This window comes from Magnolia sinica, chromosome 14, assembly GCF_029962835.1.
Source record: "Magnolia sinica isolate HGM2019 chromosome 14, MsV1, whole genome shotgun sequence".
Taxonomy (NCBI): domain Eukaryota; kingdom Viridiplantae; phylum Streptophyta; class Magnoliopsida; order Magnoliales; family Magnoliaceae; genus Magnolia; species Magnolia sinica.
The window spans coordinates 21,817,512-21,839,478 of NC_080586.1; the positions used below are offsets into that span (position 1 = coordinate 21,817,512).

The 21,967-nt window shown below is 37.2% G+C and overlaps 1 protein-coding gene across 2 annotated transcripts in view; it reads left to right on the forward strand.

Moving 5' to 3' along the window:
- LOC131226082 (acetolactate synthase small subunit 1, chloroplastic-like) overlaps positions 1–21,967 on the forward strand; it is a 45,296-nt gene that overhangs the window by 11,986 nt on the left and 11,343 nt on the right. Inside the window, exons 2-6 of one of the 2 annotated variants that reach the window (XM_058221762.1) lie at positions 8,548–8,761; positions 17,219–17,302; positions 19,920–20,072; positions 20,212–20,295; positions 20,741–20,893. In XM_058221762.1, coding sequence (XP_058077745.1) covers positions 8,548–8,761; positions 17,219–17,302; positions 19,920–20,072; positions 20,212–20,295; positions 20,741–20,893 — 688 coding nt within the window. The remainder of the gene's footprint in view (positions 1–8,547; positions 8,762–17,218; positions 17,303–19,919; positions 20,073–20,211; positions 20,296–20,740; positions 20,894–21,967) is intronic. The other variant, XM_058221763.1, reaches the window with a different exon arrangement.

Consider the following 21,967-nt stretch of genomic DNA (forward strand, 5'->3'; position numbering starts at 1 on the left):
TCAGAAGTGATATGGGAGGTGAGTCCCTAGCCTTCAATGACTTTTGTAAATCCCAGGGGATAATACATCGTACACTGCTCCCTATATCCCTTAGCAAAATGGAGTTGCTAAGAGTAAAAATAGGACCTTAATAGATCTAGTATATGCTATGCTTAGCTCTTCAGGTCTACCTCTCAATATATGGGGTGTGGCTATTCTAACAGTTGCCTATGTCCTAAATAGGAAATAGGATTCTATCTATTAAATCAGATAAAACTCGATACGAGATATGGAAGTGGAGAGCTCCTAACCTAAACTACTTTAGGACTCGGGGATGTCTATCTAACATTAGATTGGTTGATCCTAAAAGACCTAAGTTGAGGGATAAAACTGTTGGCTACGTATTTGTTGGATAGGCACTTAACAGTATAGCCTATAGATTCTTAACCCTAAATGATTCAACTATCACAGAGTCTAGAGTTGCTGACTTTTTTGAGTACACGTTTCCCTACAAGTTAGAAATTAGTGGGGGTGATTCTTTGGACTTAGAACCCAAAGATGTGCCAACTTCACAATCCTTGAGTTCAAATGAACTCGATGCCTTTCCCAGGGCTAGTACAAGGGCCAGATTCACTAAGGATTTTGGACCCGACTTCTACACCTATAAATAATGTAGAAGGTGATCCGGTTTCATATATAGAGGCTATGTCCTCCCGTGATGCCTCCTTTTGGAAGGAGGCTATACATAATGAAATGGATTCTATTATAGAAAATCATACTTGGAACCTAGTGGATTTACCAGTTGGGTTGAAACCACTTGGGTGTAAGTGGATTTTTAGAAGGAAGCTAAAACCCGATGGGTCTATTGACAAATATAAAGCTAGGTTTGTAGCTAAAATATATAAACAAAAAGAGGGAATAGATTTCTTTGATACTCATTCTTCAATATCTAGAATTGCATCAGTTAAGAGTCCTTATAGCCATCACATCATTGAATAATCCGATTATACATTAAATGGATGTTAAAACCGCTTTCTTGAATGGAGATCTTGATGAGGAGATTTACATAGAGCAACCCGAAGGGTTTATAGACTCTACTCAACCTCTTAGGGTGTGTAGATTGGTCAAATCTCTGTGGTGTGAAACAAGCTCCAAAGCAGTGGCATACTAAGTTTGATTCCATACTTAGAGATAATGGCTTTAGAATCAATGAAGTAGATAAATGTATATATTTTTAGTGTGATGGTTAAACGAGTATTATCATTTGCCTATATGTTGATGAGCTACTCCTATTTGGATCAAACATAGCAATTAGTAATCAAACCAAGGCCTTTTTGTCATCCAAGTTTGATATGAAAGATCTATGAGTGGCAAATATCATCCTCGGGATCAAAATTATTAGAAAAGAGAATGAGATTGTTCTTTCATAGTCTCATTAGAGTCTTTTCTCAAAAGATACAATATGGCGGATAGTAAGCCAATCTGCACTCCTTTTGATCGTAGCATTCATTTATATCCCAATAAAGGGTCAAGTGTAGATCAGAATGGATATGCTAGTATAATAGGCAGTCTCATCTATGCAATGAACTGCATTGGACCTGATATAGCTTATGCTGTGGGAAAGCTTAGAAGGTTTACTAGTAATCCTAGTGAAGAGCACTAGGGAAGTTATTCGTAGGGTTCTTAATGAAAAAAATTTCTTCGCTGTCACTCTCTAATTTTCTCTAGTTTACAGTCTCTACGAAGAAAAAATATTTGCTTATTTTTTTTTTTTAAATTGAAAAAAGAGCGTCAACTGTTGTGGTGTTGGAGTCGACGATTATTCGTCGATCAGCGGTTGTATCCCAAAGGCGGTCATGCCACTTTATTTGTCCCATTCATTTGGTTCGAGAAATAGGCGCGAATCGTCTTCGGGAGAGTGACCTGGTTACGCGCCTCCGTTGGTTTTTTTTTTGTTCCTTTATTATTACATCGATTCCCAAATCAGGTGCACACATTTCAACTCTTGATTATTTTTATGATCCCTTTTTTTTGTTCTTTTTTGTGCTTCGGATTACACTTAATTGTTGATATTATGGATACGAGAGCAACAAGGTGGGCCCAAAAGGATATGGATGAAGGTCGTAAGAAAAAAATTGCTAACTGAAGGTTTGACCCTTGATAGAGTGGAATGGTGGAATAGGATCCATGTAGCTGATCCCAATTAATTGAGATAAGGTTTAGGTGACAATAACGATAATGTTGATAAAACAAAGACAATGGTTTCAAAGTAAAATCTCAAGTGACTGTGACATTTGTTAATTTTCTAATATAAAACCAACCAGACATAGGCATGGTCCCTTATCAAACTCATTCGGCGTCTTATTATTATTATTATTATTATTTTTAATAAAAAATAAAAATAGGGGTCTTATTTTTATTTTTATTTTTAAATGTAAAACTATCAAAACAACAACGTGGTGGGAAAGAGCTCAAGTGGCTCTCACATTGAATTTTTTTTTTTTTTTTTTTTCAGATGCAAAATGAACAAAACAAAGACATGGGTTCCTGATATCGAACAATGAAATATCTTCCAACACCCAAATTTGATAAAGACGAGGGTTAGAAATTGCTCAATGTACAAATGTTTGAAGAGGAAAGCAAAGTGACTGGCATCATTTATGTTAGGGTTGCTAAAGAAGATACAAAACAATCATATGTTCTGCCTCCTATGCAAGAGCCCCTTCATGAATATGAAGACTAGCTGCCCGAAGAACTCCCAGTTGGACTTCTTCCTATGAAGAACATTCAACACCACATTGATTTAGTGCAGGGATCGAGTCTGCCGAATCTTGCACACTACCGAATGAGTCCAATCGAACATGCTGAAATTAATAGACATGTTATTAATTTGGGAAAGCATGTCATCATGTGCTATTCTTGCATTATTAACCCTTAAAAAAGATGGATCTTGGAGGATGTGCATGAACAATCATGTGATCAACGAAATTACTATGAAGTACCGATTTCTTATTCTTTGCTTTGATGATATGTTAGACATGCAGTGTGGAGCAAAGGTCTTTTTAAAGATTGACTTGAGGAGCAGATATCATTAGAACATATCTGGTTGGGGGACAAGTGGAAGATTGTATTTAAGACTTGAGATGGGCTGTATGAATGGGTTATTATGCAATGCGATGAGCATTTTCATGAGGCTGATAATAATGATACTCCACTCCTTTATAGGAAAGTTCTTAGTTGTTTATTTTGATGATATTCATGTTTTTAGTTCCAATTCATTTGTTCACATTAATCACTCACAACAAATATTTTGTGTACTATGGAAGGAGTCGCCATTTGTTAACTTAAAACAGTTTTCCTTTCTTGTCGATAGTGTTGTGTTTTTGGGGTGTAGAAGGGATCAAGGTTGATTGGGAGAAAATAAAAGCCATTGTGGAGTGGCCCACCCCATGTATCCTTTAGAGGTCTGTTCTTTCCAAGGCTTGGCAACATTTTACCAAAGATTATTCAGAATTTCAGTATAGTTATCGCACTTGTCACCGATTGCATGCGCAAAGCCAAGTTTGAATGGACTAAAGTGGTGGACCGAAGCTTTAGAACATAGAAAAAAAAAGGCTCCAGTTCTTGCACTTCCGAACTTAAATGAAGTCTTGAAGTGAAAAGCGACACTTCAAATGTTTACATTGACGCAATGCTTAGTCAAGAAAGAAGTCTGATCTCTTTCGTTAGCAAGAAGCTTAATGATGAACGGAAGAATTACTCCATGTATGATCTCGAGTTCTTTAGTGGTTCGGGGCACTACGATATTAAAGGAACTATCTTATTCATTGCAAATCTATTCCATACCATGTGAAGTGGATGTCTTTTCCATAAGAATATACTTTCCTTTTGTGTCACAAAGCTAGAGCCTGGAAGTCATAACAAAGTGGTAGATGCTTTGAATATGAGGGTACTTCTACTAAAGAGCATTCATCGTGGAGATCATGGATTCAAGGCATTAAAAGAACAATACAAGGACCCCATTTTTGGCAAAGTACTTGATAAATGTGTGGATGACCGGGATCCAAAGTTTGAATTCATCTCATATGATGGATATTTATTCAAGGGTTCTCACTTATGCATTCCCAAAGGATCACTATGAGAGATGATCTCATTTGAGCTGCAAGGAGGTGGACTGGGTGGACACTTTGGAAGAGATAAAACATTGGTTGTGGTTGAGGAAAAATACTAGTGGCCTTGTATGCAGCGTGACGCGGAACGGTTCGTAGTACGATATCACCGATGTCAAATCTCTAAAGGTTTTGTGCATAATACTAGCCTTTATATGCTGCTTCTTGTTCTAGTCGCACCATGTGTGGACATTTCTATGGACTTCATTATGGGTCTTCCTAGGACTTGAAAAGTAGCAGATTCAATTTTTGTTGAGGCAAACCTTTTTTGAAGATGTCCCACTTTAGTTCATGCAAAAATGATGATGGGCGCTATGCATATCGCCAACATATTCTTCATAGAATTGCGCGACTCCACGAGGTATCAAAAATAAATACTTTGGAGAAGTTTGTGGGGCATTTTTGGAAGTGGTTGGGGACTACGCTTCAATACTCTAGAGCATATAATCCTCAAACAGACGACCAAATTGAGGTGGTCAACATGAGCCTTGTTAACTTCTAATGGAGTATCATAGGTGCAACATATTTCAGTGGCACTTGGCTCTACCCCAAGTGCCTACATCAGCTTCATAAATCATACTACTGGAAAATTCCCATTTGAGATCGTAAATGGGAGAAGTCCACATCTTGTACCTAGTACCATTACTAGTACAAGATCAAGTGAGTGAAGATGCCGATGCTTTCACCAAGCCCATTCAAGATTTGCAAGATGAGATTAAGAAGAAGATTCAAAGAGCAACACTTCGTACCGAGAAGCTGCAAATGAACATCGGCGGGAGAAGATATATAAAGAAAGTAACGTAGTTATGGTCTCCACAAAGAAATGTTTCTGAGGGGAACTTACAACAAGCTTAAAAAGATTGGTCCATGCTGAGTTAAGAGGAAGTTGGGCGACAATGCCTATGAGATTGAGTTTCCAAATGACTTGCTATCTTGCTGATTTTAAATGTCGCGGAATTGTTTGAATTCTATGGTGAGTTGTTTGATGTGCAGGACAAAGTCATTATCGATATGGGGTAAACAACTACTGAAGAAAAAGAAGTAAGAATTTGAATGAGTGTTGAGTATGAAGAATACTGACACTCAACGGGGCCTATACAAGTAATACTTGGTGAAATGGAAAAACAAGCTCTATTCTGAATGCACATGCATCACGGATGATGAATTGAAACAGTTGGATATGAACCTCCACTACTTATATGAAGTGCCTAACTTGCTGGAGTAGAGTTCTTTCCAACCTGGGGAAATGATGTAGGTCCATGGCCCACCGTAGGGTGCAGCATCTGCTGATTTTGGAATGTTTATTTATAGATTTGAGGCCTAAATATCAAGAGCTTTTACTATCTATGGGAGATATGGGGGGATGCGATTGATGATATGGGAGCTAATTTAAAAATGTGATTGAAGATTTTGAGGATTATTTCCTAGATTTGTTTTTACTATTATTTTCTAAGTGTGAGTTTTTTGTGTTTTGTAAGAGAAGTTTGATATCAATAAAATTATCTCCCTCCCTACTCCATTATTCTTGTGTGTGTACTATTGTCCATTTCTTGCAATTCGGGTGTTGAGATCTCATTGACTCGATAATCGAGTTGCACCAACAGGTCACCAGCAGGGAATGAGAATGAGTGTACTCGAAGTCGACAAGAGAAGCCTGATGAATGGCTTCGAAAGAGTGCTATTTCTAGTGAGAAATAGGTACACCCCTCCCTCCTATTTCTATGGGGAAGCTATTTCAGCCCTTTTCTTACGTCTAAATAGAAATGCTTCTAATCAGAAAATTACCCAAACACCCTTTTACACTAACTACTACTTATCTGAAAGAGAAGTTGCTAGAAGCACTTCTGGTGGTGTTACCAAACACACCCTAAATCTTACCTAAGGCCAGAATGCCAACTCTGATTTCTGCTATTCTGCTTTTCTGGATTATCTCGTAACAATCCATGATCTGAACTATTCGCCATATGGATCTAACCATGGATTTGCTCCTGTCTAAAAATCACATGGATTGGATGATCTACCTTTTTGATTTGTTGGCCTTTTCACATTGCATAATGACATTTTATTTTCTTTTGGCCTTTTCACATTCCGTGATGACTTTTTATTTTCTTTTTTACTGCCTATTTGTAGGTTATCAATCAATGGTTTGAGATTTCTGGTCAGTGAAACTTTTAAACTGTGGCAACCCATGGTGGGACCCACCTAATGAACGATCTGGATTCCAAACCTATACCACTACATGTACAATTTGAGTGCAACACAACTGCTAAGGAAATTGGTGTCCTATTCTCAGTTTTGGTTCCTCCTTTGGAGTCCAGCTTGTACTGATCTTTATGAGGAATTTAGTTTTTGTTCTGTTCTATGCTGCTGATTTATTTATCTGTTTATTTATGTTTTAGTTTTTGGGCATCCAGATGCAAAGCTGGGTTTTGTCTTTGTTATGCTTGGTTGGTTTTTTGTTGTTTTCCTTTAAAATGCACCCCAACTTACTGGGAGAGTGACGACGACGACGATGACAACACACACACACACACACACACACACACACACCCATACACATGAACTTCCCTTCATAGAATGTTATCAACAAGCTAAAAGCTTTCAATTGACATGTGCCAATGAATCATCAATCCAAACCGTCCATTTGTCCCATACCGCCATTGGCAAGCCATGGAGCAAAAATCATGATGATTGGATCAGCCTAACCATTTGATGTATGATCTGTTGGATGGTTAACGCCATCTAACCAAAGTGTTTTAGAATTATATGCACTCCACAGTGGGCTCTATTGAATAGATGTTTCAAGATGATGACGCTGTCCATTTTTCATGATACCGATTGGATGGTTAGGATTATCCGATTGGTAATTTGCCTGTCTTGCCAATAATTGTCTTAAATGAACCGACAATCTGGATGGATGATTGGCTGTCCCACGTGTCATTATAAGCCTTGGTGATGTTGCTAGTGTCTCCATGAAGGTAAGGCGCACACGTTTAGCATCCCCCTGCTTATATTGTCATCATCATCATCATTGTCGTCGTTGTCATCATCATCATCATGATAGCCTTGTCCTAGCTATTTGGGGTTGCATTAATTCTCATGATAGCCTGGTTAAAAGTTCAGTGGCTGGTTGCCTACCTTAAATAATGGTAGCTATGTTGACACCCATGAAGAGTGGGAATATGTCTTATAAACCCCTTTGGAACACATTTTCCAATTTCTATCATATCAGTGCTTTGATTATGAAAAATACTGCCTCTCCCAAATTTCTTACATTTTTTATTAACTCATGAGATCTTCTTGATTTCTTTCTTCTATTGGTGTTTTGAGCGCTCTATTGGGCAAAAGTATAAAGGGCTTCATAAACGCAATTGAATTTCTGTTTTCACCAATACATAAAGATAGGCGATGAATTGGGGGTTTTAGGGGAATTGTAGAATTTAGGTTACAAAATTTGGGGATATTAAAATTTTTGATTTTAGGGGTTGGAAATTTAGGAATTTTAGCAAAATTATGCTTTTGGGTTGGGGAATTTGGGGGAGTAAGGGAAATTAGAAAATTCAGGGTTAGGATTTAGGGAAATTGGGACATTATTGTTAAGAATTGCGGGAATTTATGAAAAAATGGGGATATAAGGTTTTGAGCTAAGAGGAATTGAGAACTTTATAAAATTAAAGTTTTTAAATTGGGGAAATTGGAGAAATTTTAAATCTTTGGGTTCCGTGGATTCATTGGAATATAGGAGTAGATGTAAGTTTTTGGAAGTTGTGTCTAACTATCACTCTATTTAAAGTACGTAATAACTTTACACTTCTATTTCATGGTGTTAAAATTAGTTTTAGAGCTAAAACTATTAAAAAAAAAAATCAATACTTGTCTATATATAACACATGATATTAAGATAAAATTTTTTAAAAAGTGTCCGGATTTGCCAGGCGTGTGTTTAGGCGCCACATTGATCTTGCATGGGATCTCATTCCCCTTTCTTATTAGCTCTTCATATCCTCTGTAATTCTTTTATTGCTTTTTAATTACCAAATATCAAATGACATTTGTTTCTCTTTCCTTTTGCCTTATTTTTTATTTAAAAATTTAGTTACATCGTACTTTGTTCCAACCCCAAGTAGCTGATACAAGGCTATATGATGAGATACAAACTTCTGTTGAGCTAAAGTTGAGTGCGGTGCTTGTTTTGATTTACTGGATTAAGCGCAAGGAATGGCAGATCATTTATTAGACATGCCTTTTCTTTCCACCCTCTTCCCTTCTCTCAAACTACACGAAATTTATTTTTCTTTTTGCTTCCTGCTTGAATTCCCGGTTTGGTTAAAATACAAGGCTTTAAAGTTATTCTTTATCCACAAAAAAGAGTGCATTTATTTTTTATTTTTCTATACAGGGCGAGACGCCATACAATTTCAGTTTTTGTCGGAGATGAAAGTGGCATGATAAATAGGATTGCTGGTGTATTTGCTAGAAGGGGTTATAATATTGAATCTCTTGCTGTCGGTTTGAACAAGGACAAAGCTCTCTTCACCATAGTTGTCTCTGGGACTGAAAGGGTTCTGCAGCAAGTTGTGGAGCAGCTTCATAAGCTTGTGAATGTCTTGAAGGTTTATGATCTGGTCCTTGATTTTCCATGTCAGACCTCATAGTGTTATTTGACATGTTGCTAGTAAATCAGCTGGATTTAATTGTTAATATGACCCTGCAAACAAACACTCGCACATTTCAAGAGAAATGCAAGGACAACCTGAGTATAATTTCAAATCCTACTGTCCCCTTGTGCCAATGTGCGTGTGATATCTGGGTTGTTCACGAGGTGGGCCCTCTGTTTGCGCTTTGGTGATGGTCCAGTGATCACATGTCTTTCCTATTTTGCTTGAATTGTGATATTTTCAAAAGTAATTGTTATGCTTTAAAATTATCCATTGGATTCATCATTATCATCATCTTTGTCATTGTTGTCATCACCACCACTACCATCATTGCATTTCTCCCAACTATTTGGCTTTTAAATGGTAGATTGCAAAAGCCCTTACTATGTTCGGCTGTTCCCTACACATCACCATCCTGTTTTCCTGGCCTCTTGGAATTGCAATGGGGCAGGCTCACATTCACTTCCCAATCTATTTGATTTCCCTTGGAAAAAAGCACATGGTGGTTTTTTTTTCATCTTAAAACTGATGTCTTAGATACCCTAATATGTGTCTAACTTCAAGACACATGTCTTTTGTCCGTGATTGATTGGTCAAGACGCAGCATTTTTGTCTATTGGCAACATTTCCAGGCATAAGAATCACCAGTTGAATTTTGTTCTAAATTATTTTATGTTTTCTAGAGACCTAGTGAGGTTACATTGATATGTTCTGCATTTGCTCTTTTTGGACCACTATGCCATCTATGTTTTTGTTTATTAAATGAAATATAAATCTGTATTATTTTCTGTGGGGCTCATTTCTGTTGATTTTGCTTTTTCTTTTTTCCCCATTATAGAAACCCATTTTTAAAAAACTTCATATACCTTTTAAATTATGCTATGGTTTTCGTAGGAGCAACATCCGTGTGTTAGAAAGTAAAGATAGCTTATATTCTTTTTTCTGCTTCAGACAGAATACATTTCTACTATGGGGCTGTTTGTTTACCACTTAATATGCTACCAAAATCTTAAAATCAGATTTCAGCCACTTAATATGCTATTTTGGGTGTTTGTTTAACGCACTTAAAAAAGTCCTTAATAGAATTTAATCATGGAATTAATTCGGAGGTGGTTTATATGCCGAAAGCAATAAGTGATGCCTTACCGCAAGCTTTATTTTTTTGAAATTCCCCAAAAGATCCCTATTCTCTGAAATCATCTCCCTCCTCACGGGCTTCTCCATAAATGTAATGTGGTAAGTGCAAGCTTCTTTTGAAATTCTCCAAAATATCCCTATTCTCCGAACTTGTCTCCCGCCTCACGGGCTTCTCTATAAATGTAACTTCTCTTTCTCTCCAAAAAACAAATTTGAGTATGCCCACATCATTGATGTATGTGTTATATCTACACCGTCCATTCATTTTACCAAATCATTATAGGGCATGAGCCAAAAAATGAGGTAGACCCGAAGCTCAAGTGGACCACACCACAGAAAGCTTGGGGATAATGACGCCCATAGTTGAAATCCTCCTAGGGCCCACCAAGATGTTTATTTGCCATCAAATCTATTCATAAGATCACACAAACCTAGATGAATGAAAAGCAAAAATATCAGTTTGATTCAAAACTTTTGTGGCCCCTAGGAAGCTTTCAATGGTAGGCCTTCAATCCCTACTGTGTTTTGTGGTGTGGTCCACTTGAGATTTGGATCTGTATCATTTCGTTCTCATGGTGGGTGGATTTCTCACAAACATCACGGTGGCCCCACCTAGCTTCCATGTGTAGGACTTCTTGTAGTGGGAAATCCGCGGACACAAATTGCCTACAGACGCTACAAGTAGTGAGGTGGATACTAAATGGTGCTGTGGAACCCACCATGATGTATGTGTTTTATTCATGCCATCCATCTATTTTTCTAGATCATTTTAGACAAAAAATAAGGCAGATCCAAATCTTGAGTGGACCACACCACAAGAAAATAGTGGTGATTGAACATTCACCATTAAAAACTTTCTAGGGCCCACTGTAATGTCTATTTGCAATCCAACCTGTTAATTAGGTCACAGAGACCTGGATGAAGGGAAACCACAAAAATTAGCTTCATCAAAAACTTCTGTGGCCCCGAGGAAGTTTTCAATGGTATGCGTTCAATCCCTACTGTTTCATGTGGTGTGGTCCACATGATATTAGGATATGCCTCATTTTTGAACTCACGCCCTAAAATGATTTGAAAAAATTGGATGGATGGCGTGGATAAAATGTATACATCATGGTGGGGTCCACAGAGCACCGTCTAGTAGCTACCGACTACCGACTGCATTAGTAGGCAATCTTCGCGACTTCATTGGATCCCCAGATTCACCGTGGATCCATGAATGTGGGTCCCACCTTAATGTATGTGTCTTATATCCAAGCCGTTCAGCCGTTTGGTCAGATCATTTTAGGATATTAGCCCAAAAATGTAGCATATCCAAATCATAGGTGGACCACACCACATGAAACAATAGTGATTGACCATTAAAAACTTTTCAGGGGCAAAAAAATTTTTGGATCACGTTGATAGTTGTGTTTTCCCTTCATCCAGGTCTGTGTGATCTAATCAAGAGGTTCGTTGACAAATGAACATTACAGTGGGCCCTAGGAAATGTTTAATGGTGGGTGTTAAATCACCACTGTCCCGTGGTGTGGTCCATTTGAGATTTGGATCTGCTATATTTTTGGGCTTAATACCCGAAAATGATTTGATGAAACAGATGGACAACGTGGATATTAGATAAATACATCATGGTGGGTTCCACAATGAGGGATCCGCCGAAGCCCCATCCATTGTGGATGGGGATTGCCTGCTTATGCTGCTAGTAGCAAGGTGGCTACTGGACTGTGCTTTGTGGGTCTCACCATAGGCCCCACCATGATAAATGTGTTTTATCAATGCCGTCCATACATTTTGGATAATTATTTTAGGGCATGAGCCAAAAAATGAGGTAGATCCAAATCTTAGGTGGACCACACTGTAGGAAAACCATGGTGATTGAACACCTTCCATTAAAAACTTCATAGGGCCCACTGTGACGTTTATTTGCCATCCAACTTGTTGAGTAGGCCACACATACCTGTTTAAAGGGAAAACAAAAGTATTAGCTTCATCCAAACTTTTTGTAGCCCCCAAGAAGATTTTTAATTGTAGGTGTTCAATTATCACTATTTTTAATGGTGTGGTCCACCTGAGATTTAGATATGCCTCATTTTTGGGCTCATCCGCTAAAATAAGCTGGCAAAATGGTGGGACGACGTGGATTTCATGTAGGCATCAAGGTGGGCCATCTCTCTCTCTCTCTCTTTGTTTTTTTTTTATTTATAAATTTTAATTTTAATTTTAAATTTTAATTTTTTATTTTTTGGGGTGGCCGAAGAGATGTAGTCCTGACTCTGAGGGAGAAGTCTTCAATCACTTCTGTGCTGGTGGTCGTCCAAGGAATGAGGAAGAAGTCTTCAAGCATATGCGTGCCAAGTTGAGAAATGTTATTGAGAGGGTATTTGGAGTGCTGAAGGCACGCTTCTCAATTTTAAAGAGCATGACACCATATTCATTTGCAACTCAAAGGAATATAGTAATTGTGTGCAATGGTGTCAAAATTGTTATCATATTGCAAATCGTAATTGTGGTTGTATTGTATCAAGTCACAAATTGTAATGTAAATCGTAAGATTTTTTTTTTCTTTTTTTTTCTTTTTTTTTTCTTATATATATATATATATATATATATATTAGAAAAAAAAATTAAAAACTCAGTAATCATCCTTTTGCCATCAATATGCACCATGTCATGATAGTGTTGAAGGATTCTTATCTTTCCTTTTTTTTTTCTTTTTCCGTCTTTTAAGAATTTTTCCTTAAAAAACATACAAGGATCCTTTAAAAACTTATGTTCTTGTAACCTTTCTTGAACGTAGAATCATGTTGGAAAAGCGACATTTGATTCTATAATCAACAAAAAAAGATAATTTGATTTGTTACCATAATTTCACAATACATATAATCCATAAAAACATTCTAGATAAGTTATACATTAATTTGGTATTTCAACCAATAAAGAAGTAAGAAATCATTAAAAAAATCTCTACGATTTAATATTTAAGAGAATACATATCATTTAACCTCTTACAAAGAACAAAATAAAATATTTTACCTTTTCTAAACATTTTTTGAAGGTTATTTTTTTCCCAAATGATTCTTAAAGCCCCACCAATTTAAAAACATAAAATGATAGCGAAGTGAAGCTTAAAATAAAAGAGAATATAATTTGAATCGTAAATTGTAGGATTCAAATCATAAAATCGCAGGATTCATATAAAAAGGGATTCAAAGGTGAGATTCAAATCGTTTTGATTAAGGTTCGACTCAAATCGTAAATCGTAGGATTTTGATAACATTGTGTGCATGACAATATGCAATTTCTTTATGAGAGTAGTTGCGGCAGATAGACTGCTATAAGAGTATAATGATGATGATGTCCTTCTACAAGGACCTAACGTTCAAGAGGATGATGCTCCAGAAGTCAATGCAAATTTTTAACAGAGTGATAAACAATTTATGTATAATTTATGAGAGAATTGTAAATAAACTTTCGTAGAAAAATGGATTGGTTATGTGATTTTATTCCTAAAAAATAAGGTTATTTAACACATTAGGGGCAATTTGGTAGAATTGCCAAATTTCAGACGAACAGAAAATTTTAAATTCAATACTAACTTTCAGTGTTCAAGATTTTTTTCAGACAATTTACCAAATAGGCATTCCAATACTTATCCATACTTAAAATTCAGTACACAATGGATCTAATACTTAAATTTATTTTGGACTTTTTTAATTCAAACAATTAGTTTCTGTGGATGCGGAGACCTTTGGATATTCAAAGGACATGGGAGACATTTGAAATGAAGGATAGGGGTATTATGGGAACTGAAGAATGTGACCGTTGTTGTCCATTGAACAGTGGAGATTTCACCTACAAAATGCAAGCAATGGGCTTAGATTTTTCCCAAAGAGCTTCTCTCCAGAGGGTTTTGCAACGCTATGGTGGCACCTAACCTCACTATGGTATGATGAATGATTTATAACCCAAATTGTATCCTTAAATTGATGTCAACCATTCATATTCTCAATACACCGTATAGAAGCTATAGGCTTGTATTCATGCTTCATTGAATATGAGCTATTCTGAAATTGCGTGGTGGGATGAGAGTCTACCATGGCATATGCGGAAGCTTGCCAGAGCTAGAGAAATATGGCGAAGTCCGAAAGAGGGGGTGATTAGGACCAAATAAAATTCATTGCCTGTTTAACACAATTTACCTATTAAACTAATTAAGGTAAATTGACACTAAGGCTTCCAAGCCAAAGTGGGTCCAATCACATAGACTACAAATGATATGTCAATTATGTAACTAGTCTATAAAAGAGATAGTGATCTTGTGTCTGGGATGTGCTAATTATTCAACACCTAGCATACATCCAATCATGCATACATAATTCAACAAATTAAGTTCACAAACATAATTAGAAAAATGCTCAAAAGACAATCTCAAACATAAGCATGTATAGTGGTTCGATTTCCCTACTCCACCCTTAACGGACGCACTCTCCTCGAGTGTATTGGCATTCACTATCTTAGGAGTTTTCAAAATGTTCACTCCCAACCTTTATAAGCATCCACTCTCGCCGAAGGTATACACAAGGTCTTACAAACGTACACTTCCGCCGGAGGCCAACACAAGAACTTGACACACGTATACTTTTGTCGGAGGCCTACAAAAGGACTTACATGTACTCACCCGTATTGGTGGTGATGCGGTCCTACATAAGAACTTACATGAGTTTGGATTGCAAACTCTATACTCAATCCTACACAAGGAGAGAGTATGTGGACTCTTGTAATTGACAACTTGTCGGATTGAGCCCCTTTATAACGCCTTCTTAAGATGCTTGATCGATGCTCTCCCGTGCTTTAATCAGCTTTTCTTGTGTTCCCTTGATCTTCGAAGCCGATCTTCTTCCACTTTATTAAATTAGCTACCTTGCACTTGATTCTCCAATGAGACTACCAAGGTAATGGAGGGGTTTGGTCGAATATCCTACAACTAAAGGCTCAATTGGTTTACTCATGAGAGATTAAACACATGCAAGATGACTTGAATCCCTTTGGGTGAGAGCCTAGAAGTGTTGGGAAGTATTGGGATACACTAGGGCTTCAAACTCACTAAAAAACCATCATATTGCCCAAGAACCGAATGACCATTTTATATGAAAAGTTTCCAACGGCCATAACACGGTTGGTTTAACGGCTTTGTCGATCGAACTAGAGGGCCCTTCGATAGGATCGAATGTGCTTGGATATGATTGAGATAGTCCTCGATGGGATCGAGCAAAACAAATTTCTAGTGAAAATGTTGCTGGACAAATTTTAAGCTACCTACTCGATGCCATCGAGTGGGACTTTGATCCCAGCGAGTCTTATTGACAGCCTGTCGATAGGATCAAGATCTACTCGAAAACTGTTGTTTTGGGCATATGATTTCACCGCATCTTTGCATCTCTTCTAAATTTACTTATCATGTTCCAATTGGCCTTTTAAGGCTAAGGGATGATCAAACAGGGTTTGCCTATTACGGTTAGGATCTTTTAGAGGCTAAGGTTGTTTTGGGTCTAAGGATTAGGGTCACCAAGGCACCTCATTTACCTGTTCTTTGCTCCTTGATGCTCCGTGTCCTCTTGTGTTTTCGGTCTTCAGCTTTTAAGTACTCAACCAATTATATGACACACAGAATCATGTGATTGACAAACAAGGTGCACAAATCGGTGCACTAACATAACAAATGGTTATCTTTACAGAATCACCTGTTCCACAAATGTTTCTTACCATGTATGGGTAGCGTAGAATCTAGAACATGAAACGTTCAAATCATTATTTACAATGCAATATAGGATGAAAACCAGCTACTGCACCATAGTATGGTAGGAGCCAGTGTTTAAAATATCGACGATATCGTCCGATATATCCCACGATATATCTTGTTTCCCACCTGTGCAATATGAAATGCACAACTAGTGCGATATATCCCACATGTTGGATCCAGTGAGCATTTTCGATTTTCAAATTTTTTTTTTTTTTCTTGTAAATCATGTTAAATCGGTGTCAAATTGTTACAAATCCATGATTTTTCATGTTTCGCATGAAAAATCATGGATTAGGAGCTTCGATTTCAAGATTTTGAGGAGATGGGCCGAGTTGTGGAAAATTGAAAAAATAAATAAATCAAAATTTCTCAATTTCTCGCAAATTGGTTGCAATCTGTGTCCAAACATAAAATCAAACATGTATATAACCCAATATAGTAATTCTTCTTTTGCTTTTGAAAGTATTGCTTGTGTTTCCACACGTCTTATTACATTTTAAATTATATGTATAGACTTTGAATATACTTGCATTAATTTAGTTAGACAATGCATAGATTAGGACCCCATACAAAGAAAACCTATTATGTGCACTTGTTTTTTTTGTAATGTTTTGATTTATAAGTGTGTATTGATGTCCATTTTAAGAATAGTTGAAGTGTCATTAAAAAATTCAACCAATTTCCCAATGTTTCCTTATGTTTCCAACAACAGCGATACATTACACGATACAACTGATACATCTCATGCGATAACCGATACATATCCGTATCCCAAGAATGCGATATGTAACGCGATTCCGATATTTTGAACATTTGTAGGAGCTACTGGACCCTCGCAAAATCCCTCTTGCAAAAACTCTTATGCGGATTTCTCTCCCCCTTCCTCTCTCCACATTCATTGCACATGCCACGTTCCTAGTTATCCTAATTTCTTGTGGAGTCCCATTTTCTTTGCAAGCATTTCAATTTTCTCAATAGAAACTTTTACATTTGTCGGTGCCGAAATGACTGATTTATTTTGGGCTAGATTGCCTATGTTCCCCACCATTTTCTAAATGGTGGTCACTCATCCATCGTACACATGGTAATTGGTATAAATGTACGGTATCCAGATTACCTAATCATGAACCCTATTGGAACATAGCCCAAAAGCAACGTTTTTTGAAACCATTTGATTTTGCCTGTTAAATTTGAATGCTAACTGATTAACTATATCCCACCAGGAAACCAATTGGATGATTATTATTTTTCAATCCTCATAATTTCTATGCTTCACCCACAGTGTGATTGGATGCCCCCATTGCATGTGGGCTAAATGTACAGTAAATTGCTCCCTAACATATCACAATGGTTATTGTGCAACATATCTGATGCATAATAATCATATGATACAACTGAGCTGAAGAAAAACTTGGCAATGCTCATATATTTCATCGTACTTTTGCCTAACATAGCACAAAACTCTGATGCTTAAGGTGGAAGATCTCTCAAAGGAACCACAGGTAGAACGTGAGCTGATGCTTATAAAACTCAATGTGGATCCAACCAACCGTGCAGAGGTAATTACCTAATCTCGTTTCTTCAGTTTTTATTTATTTTTATTTTTTACTTTTATAGCTTGAAGGCCTGTTATCATGTTTCAACTTCAAATGAGAGCCGCTGATACATTAGTATGATTTCATGGAGAGGTGTACGGATGTTGCACAAACCTTCCACTTAGGGCACTGTTCTTATTTCAAAATCTCACAATTCCTTCACACTCTGGCTTTAAGAGCAATTGTTGGGTATTGGTCAATCGACATGAAGGTTTTCCCTATTTGCCTATTTTGCAGTCCGGCGATCATATCCATTGATCCGATGAACCCCATGGGTGGGAGCTACTATCTGGAATCTGGATCGCTGGACATGGGCCCCTTGTGGCTCAAAATTTTGCCTGATACATGGTGCATTGGTTGCTATGTTTCGGGTACAGTTGGACACTGATACGACTATACCACAATTACACAGGATCAGCCGATTCAGCTGCTATTTATCAGCCAATTTACGATCTTAAAAAAGTTCCTTCTCCTCTCCTTCTCCCCTTCTTATGTATCAGCTGTTATGTGTTGATACTTGATACACAATGATCAATACTCGAGAGACTTTTTTTTTTCTTTTTTCCTGAGAATAATACTCATGAGACTATCTTTTCCTTCTTGTTTGTTGTTTTTGGTCTTCCTTTTTTCTTGTGAATTAGTAAAGATGCAGTATATATTTGATGTGTTTTCTTTTACATATAAATTCAAGAAGAATAAAACCGACTCAAAAGAACAAAAATCGAAGGCCTTACATGACTTGGTCCATCAAAGACCTCATAAGGATTACTTAAGTGGTTGCAAAAGGTGCTGTTATTTTTCCTTAATTGATTTATGAATTACTAGGAAGCCTAAAATTCTAAAACTCAAGTCAATAGGGCAACTAAAAGAATTTAAAACTCAAAATCATGTTGTGCCGTAGCAGCCGTTATGCAATGGTAACGGTGGCAATTGTTACGTGTTATGGTGTTGTAACGGCCATTATGAAAAAATAACCCCTAATGGCCGTAATAGCCTGTTATGGGGCCTATATAGGTTTTCTTCACAAAAGGGGGAAAAAAAAAAGAAAAGAAAAAAGAAGAAGAAGAAGAAGAAGAAGAAACCTCTGTAATGGCTGTTGTGGCCTGTATTCTAATGGTAGCGGTGGTGGCCGTACCTTGCTCAACGTTCAACATTTAATGCTCTAACATGTAAAAGTAACTGTAAACACAAAATATATCATCAGAATATTTGTTTTCGTTTTTTTAGATTTGTGTTATATTCTTGAACTTTTTTTTTTTGGCTTAAAACAAATTCAGACTGATAAAGCTGATACAGCTGATACGAACTGCTCTTGGTCTATACAGTCACTGGTATGATATAGAACCTTGCTCTCTTGTACAGGGTGCAAGAAAAATGAAATTCACTAAGTTGCACCCCCCCTCACACACACACACACACACACACACACACACACACACAAAACCTTCCCAGTACTCCTTAAATAATGGTTTTAAGACTCAGATGACTCATACGAGTTTGACTCCAACTCAGTTTGACCCGATCCAGTTCAATACCCTGAGTCAACCCCAACTCAGGCTGATTCAGCATGACTCGACTAAGGCACAAATGAGTCCGGTCAAGTCGCCAAATCTTTTAACCATGCTTAAGATCTTATTGTGGTTGGGGAACTTGTCATAGCTGATGCTATTTTTGGTAAACCTGGGACTAGGATTTGGACTCACGCTTGCTCCTCAATTCAGCTTGCCCTCATCCAATAATTGTCTGCCACTTGTCTGTGACATTCTTGGCCGAGTCTCAGAAGTTTCAGCTCATTTCTACTTTTATTTCCATTCTTTTATTTCTTTGCAACATGGAAACTTCACCTTTTGAATAATCTTGTTGTGTAATACATTCTGGACATGCTTGTGGGAAAACGTCGATAACATTATAGAAAATCATTTTGAGTTCTCTCCCCCCACCCGCGTCATTTATGTAAATAGGTTTTCTCTACACTTTATTCTTGTTTGAACTAACATAGTATGACACAATCATTCAGGATTTTATATACAATATATAAAACGCAGCATATTAAGCTTTCTAAGATTGTCCAAGAATATTGTTTTTTGACACCTCATGCCTATGTTCGACAATTGTTCATCTACCTTAGCTACCTAGGTCGTCTTAGAAAGGTTAAAAATTCAAAATTTACTTCTGCATAAGTCCTACTTGACTGTGCACTTGTTGAGCATTCAATCTTTATTTTATTGAGCTCATGCCATAATCTGATTTATTTTATTTTTAATTTTATCATTTTCCCTTCTGGGTTTTGAAAGAACAATTAATCCCCTTAATTTTTACTGGTTACAAATTCAGCTGAGTTGATTCATTATGTTTTCTAATCACTTCATTGAGCTTTCTAATGCCACTGTGATTAACTCTTAAAGAGTATTGACACTCTAATTATTATTATATTTTTCTATTATGATTGTTGTTGCTTCTTGGCACAAACATGCAATACTCTCTCTGTCTCTTTTGGTAAGCATATTCTCATTTATCGCTATCTTATTTCTCTCTTCCGTGTTTAACACACTGATAGCATACTGCTTGTTATTGTCTTCAGGTTAAGGGACTGGTGGATATTTCCAGAGCTAAAATTCTAGACATTTCAGAGCATTCACTAACTAATGCTTGGTTTTGTCTTCAGGTTAAAGGACTGGTGGATATTTTCAGAGCTAAAATTGTAGACATTTCAGAACATTCACTAACTATTGAGGTAACCCTTGTGTGTTTTTTTTTTTTTTGGCTTGATCGAATCTTATGTAAATGGGGGTTGATCAATCATGATCCCTGCTCTCTTTTCTAGATCCTTTCATAATGCTAAAATGTTCATTTCTGTAATTCCAACCATTCAGGTAACTGGGGATCCTGGGAAGATAGTTGCAGTCCAGAGAAATCTAACCAAATTTGGAATTAAGGAAATAGCCAGAACTGGAAAGGTCGACTTAATTATCTTTTTGCAGGAATGCAACTTGCAGCTGGAAGCACCGAACATAATTGCCCTTCATGTGCCAAAGTGGCAGGTGTGCAAGATCTTGGCTTTTTATTTGATAGGCCCCAGAATGGAAGTGACCTGGCCTAAAGTCAGGCTGGTCCACTTATCAGTAGGGCTATAGGTGTATATTGAATGTGGACCGTTGGTTTTTTAACCTACCATTTTCTTGTACGCATGTTGCCTACCTGACAAGTGGAGCTGCGTGATTTTTGGGTGTGGACATTCACTGAGGGCCCATCTGATTAACAGCTAGATCTCACACATGAGCGCTTGTGTTTGGCTCATACATATGCATGGCTTTGAGAAGCATTTCTCACCTTTCAAATAGTCAGTAACCTGTTTAAATGTATTCCTCATAATGGATTTCCTGAATGATTTGGGTTTTCTAGATTGCTTTGAGACGTGAAAAGATGGGTGCGACGGCACCTTTTTGGAGGTTTTCTGCGGCTTCTTATCCTGATCTTGAAGGCATAACGCCTGTAGAACCTGCTTTAGGGGCAGCAGATACAGCATTATCTGGTGACTCAGATCTATCTACAGGGGTATTTCTTGTTTTATTCCATTACCAAAGCTGTGTACTTTATGGTTATGTTCCCTAGGCACACACATTTTCTTCTATTAAAAAATAATACCCCATGTAACAAGTGCACCCTACTTAATAAAAAGTGCACTGTGGATGAGCTGGTACATATCAAAATTGTTGTTCAGATAAATCCTTATTACCTTTTCTGTATTTTTTGTATTATATACTTCGATATTTCTTTCCTCGTTAAATGGGTCAATTCTTTCATATTTTATGTAATAACACGTTCAGTATTATCATTAAACCTAAAGTGTACATAAGAAGTCGGCATTTCATGTTTGCTGGGGCTGCCGAGCTGGTTATCTCATGCTTGTTTGTTCGACACTGATTTCACATGTTCATCTCTATGTCACATAGCATTCCTAGTTGTTCATTGGGAGACTTGTTTCTTTGGTTTCTCACTACTTGTATGTCTTGTGAATACAGGGTGATCATTGAGAAATGTTTTGAATTTGAAATAAAGTGACAAATACATAGATTTCTCAACAAATTGTTCACCATGCTCTCTTCTGTTTTTGTGAATGAAAGATATCATGAAAATTTTTCTTTTGGTGAAGCAATTGCAAATACCCAAATTCCTGAAAACGACAGACTGGTACTTTTTGGTGAAATACCCAAATTCCTGAAGATGACAAACTGCAGTAGCATGCATCTTCCAGTTCCAGCCAAAGGTGCTGTCCCTGCTGTGCCATCTCACTCCCGCTCCTGCTCCTGCTCCTGCTCGTGCTTCAAACCCTCTTCTCCAACCATCTTTTGGGAGCAATAATATTTTAAATGGCTAATAATTGGCTTGTATTTCTGTGTTCATTTTTCATTTTCTTCATACTTTTATCTTTGAGCCGTATTTCCAGAATGAGAAACAGATGCAGGAATACGTTTTGGAAATGGAAGCAAGAAATTTCTCAGTTTGCAACAATTGATATAGTACTTCTGCAACTGTATGAAACACGTGGGAAATGGAAAGTGAGAAACATAGGTTTTCTCAAGTGGAAACAGATTATTTCCTGGTAACCATGTTCAGACCCACAGGCCA